The sequence below is a fragment of the Octopus bimaculoides genome, chromosome 22 (assembly GCF_001194135.2).
Source record: "Octopus bimaculoides isolate UCB-OBI-ISO-001 chromosome 22, ASM119413v2, whole genome shotgun sequence".
Lineage (NCBI taxonomy): Eukaryota > Metazoa > Mollusca > Cephalopoda > Octopoda > Octopodidae > Octopus > Octopus bimaculoides.
Genome location: NC_069002.1, coordinates 30,265,229 through 30,268,466, shown reverse-complemented (window position 1 = coordinate 30,268,466; position 3,238 = coordinate 30,265,229). Strand labels below are relative to the sequence as shown.

At 34.8% G+C, this 3,238-nt stretch overlaps 1 protein-coding gene across 1 annotated transcript in view; it reads right to left on the bottom strand.

Annotated features, from left to right (window-relative positions):
- The window catches only part of LOC106873500 (lysosomal alpha-glucosidase), a 35,545-nt gene that overhangs the window by 4,969 nt on the left and 27,338 nt on the right, over positions 1-3,238 (bottom strand). Inside the window, exons 15-16 of the mRNA XM_052975685.1 lie at positions 2,923-3,007; positions 457-641 (exon numbers count right to left, since the gene is read on the bottom strand). Of these exons, the coding sequence (XP_052831645.1) occupies positions 457-641; positions 2,923-3,007 (270 nt within the window). The remainder of the gene's footprint in view (positions 1-456; positions 642-2,922; positions 3,008-3,238) is intronic.

Sequence of the window (3,238 nt, the reverse complement as noted above, 5' to 3'; positions counted from 1 at the left end):
ATATATGTATATATAAAATGGGCTTCTTTCAGTTTTCATCTACCAAATCCACTTACAAGGCTTTGGTAAGCCTGAGGCTACAGTAAAAGACACTTGCCCAAGGTGCCCTGCAGTGGGACTGAACCTGGAACCATGTCGTTGGGAAGCAAGCTTTTTACCACATTTATGCTTTGTTTAAAATTAAAATTTTTTTTTTAACCCTTTATCAATTAGATTATTCTGTCAAATGTAAAACTTTTTCATTCAAATTGTTTTGAATTAATCTTGCATTATTTTGTATCTTTAAAATTTTGATGATGTGATTGTATATTTTATAATGGCATTGAAGGGTAGGTATGAAAGGCAGGATCTGGCAGGTCAAAACATAAATCAGGTATCATATTTATGCGGGATGTGGACAGTTTGAATGCTAAAGTGTTAATGGAGAAAACTAAAGAGAAAAGCAAATGGCTTTACCTGATGGTGGTCGTTAGAGCTGGTTCCTGCAAGGGTATAATAGCTCCGCCTCGAAGATGAACATTTATCACATCCATTGGAGCATTAAGAAGGAAAAACGAATGTGAGACACCGATCAGGTATTCACCTGTGTAAAAATTGTACCATTTACCTTGAGGGAAATAGGCCAATACCTTCTGTACACCCTGGAAGAGAGAGAAAGAATTTGAATTGAAATCATTGATCATTAGTCTTAATTAGTACCTTTAATTAATCCTTTTGGAGTTCAGACACAATGTGTGGAACCTTAGGCAAAAGTATTCTACTGTAGTCTCAGATTAATACTGAAAACAAAGCTCAATGCGAAAAACAAGATAATAGGTATCCACACTCTCGTCGTTCCAGTTATAAGTTACAGTGACAGTATTCTTAACAGGACTCTAAATGAACTAATCAAAATAGACAGGAAAACAAGAAAAATAATGACAGGTTTTAAGATGCACCACCCAAAATCTGACATAGAAATGTCATATATACAACGTAAAGAAGGTGGTGGAAGCCTTATACAGCTAGAAAACTATTACAATATAACCACCATAGGATTACAAAAATACCTACTTCAGAAGTAAGGAAAACTAATACAAATAGCCACAAACACAAACAAAACAAAAAACTGTTTTCAGTCTTTAAGGAAGCTGACAAATACAAAAAAGATATCATACTACCTAACAACTGTAAAACAACTGAAATCCAAGCTAAAACTGGGACAGCAACGGATCATGATAAAGCAAATACTGAGTAAAGCTAAACACAAAAGAAATAGACAAAGCAAAATCCTAACAAAGGCTGAGAAGCTCAGGACTCAAAAGCAGAGACGGAAGGATTTTTAATTGCAGCACAAGATCAAAGCCTTTCCATCAGAAATCACCAAAAACATGTAATGTAAAGAAATACAAGTAACTGCGGAATATGTGGAGATGGAGAAGAAGCAATAAATCATATTGTCTCTGGCTGCCCATTCCTGGCTAAGAAGGAATATATTCACAGACACGACAGAGCTGGGACCTACATACACTGGAAGCTATGCCAACACTATGGAATAACAACAGAAAGAAGATGGTATAGGCACATGCCAGAAAAGGTCACAGAAAAAGAGAAAGCAACCATATGCTGGGATATGCCAATACACACAGATAGAGAAATTAAGGCCAATATACCAAATATCATTGTCAGAGATCACCAAGAACAAAATGCTTTCTTATTGATGTATCAATACCAACATATGACAATGTTTCTCTAAAAGAAATGGGGAAACTTTCAAAATACAAAGACCTAGAAATAGAGGTAACTCGAATGTGGAGTCTAAAAACAGAAACAATTCCTATCATAAAAGGTGCATTAGGTGTGACAAAAAAATATTCAGATAAATAGATAACAAAAACACCAGGATTTACAAATATATATAACATACAGAAAATTGCACTACTGGGCACTGCACACATCCTACGCAAAACACTTTCAATACAGTAACCATAAGAGCATCACAGCAAACCACAGCACATACCCAAGGAATACAGAGTTGCGCTCGGTAGTGCAGTGAAAGAACGTGATAAAAATAAGACTATTGAATAATAATAATAATAATTTATTCTTTTATTGGCCACAAGGGCTCATATAAAATTACATTAAAAGACATACAACAATATGAAAGACAAAAACAGGACAATACAATGGGTTTTAGTGTGTACACAATATAAATAACAATAAAAAATTAAACAAATTAAACTCCCAATAGGGGCGGCGCTTTAAGAACCTCATGGAAAAACACACAAAAGCCACGGGTGCCTGAACAACAGGGCAAGAGCCTTTCTCCTTTTTGTTTACAGGTGCACACTCAAAATTGGTCCTTTCACACTGGCTATTCTTCCAACATTCACCCACTTTTCAAGAAACTTGCTCCAAGGCAACACTTCCCTCTCCACCCTCAACTTCCTTTTAAAGTGAAACTTGAAAAAGTTGATGAGGGCTTGGCTAAAGGGGAAAGTGCCTGTCTTTAGCCCTTTCAAACAGGTCCACCATACTAGCGCTTTTGCTACAGCCACTAGACAAATAAAAATTGTCTGCCCCTCCCGGCCAAAAGAGGGTGGCAGGGCAATCTTCACAATGGATTTAATAATAATAATAATAATGATAATGATAATGATAATATACTCAGACAAATACATAACAAAAATACCAGGACTTACAAATATATGTAACATACAGAAAATTGCACTACTGGGTACTGCACACATTCTACGCAAAACACTTTCAATACAGTAAACATAAAAGCACCACAGCAAACCACAGCACATACCCAAGGCGCACAGAGCTGCGCTCGGTAGTGAAGTGAAAGCACGTTATAAAAATAAAACTACTGAATAATAATAATAATAATAATAATAATAATATAATAATATAATGATAATAATAATATTCACAGCTTACCGATTGAAGAACTGGAGAAATCAACAAAGAAGAACCCCAGAAAAATTGTGTATCCAAAGCGTATGTTGCTTTATCGTTCGAGAAACTGGAATTAGAATGAAGCAAAAATTGAACCATCGTCATCATCATCATCATCATCATCATAAACATAGCAGCAAAAGAGGAAGAAGTTAGATGGACAGAGAGTTAGCCTAAGACTACTACTACTACTACTACTACTATTGATGATGATGATGATGATGATAATAATAATAATAGTAATAATAATAATAATAATAATAATGATAATAATAGTAATAATAACAATAATAATAAT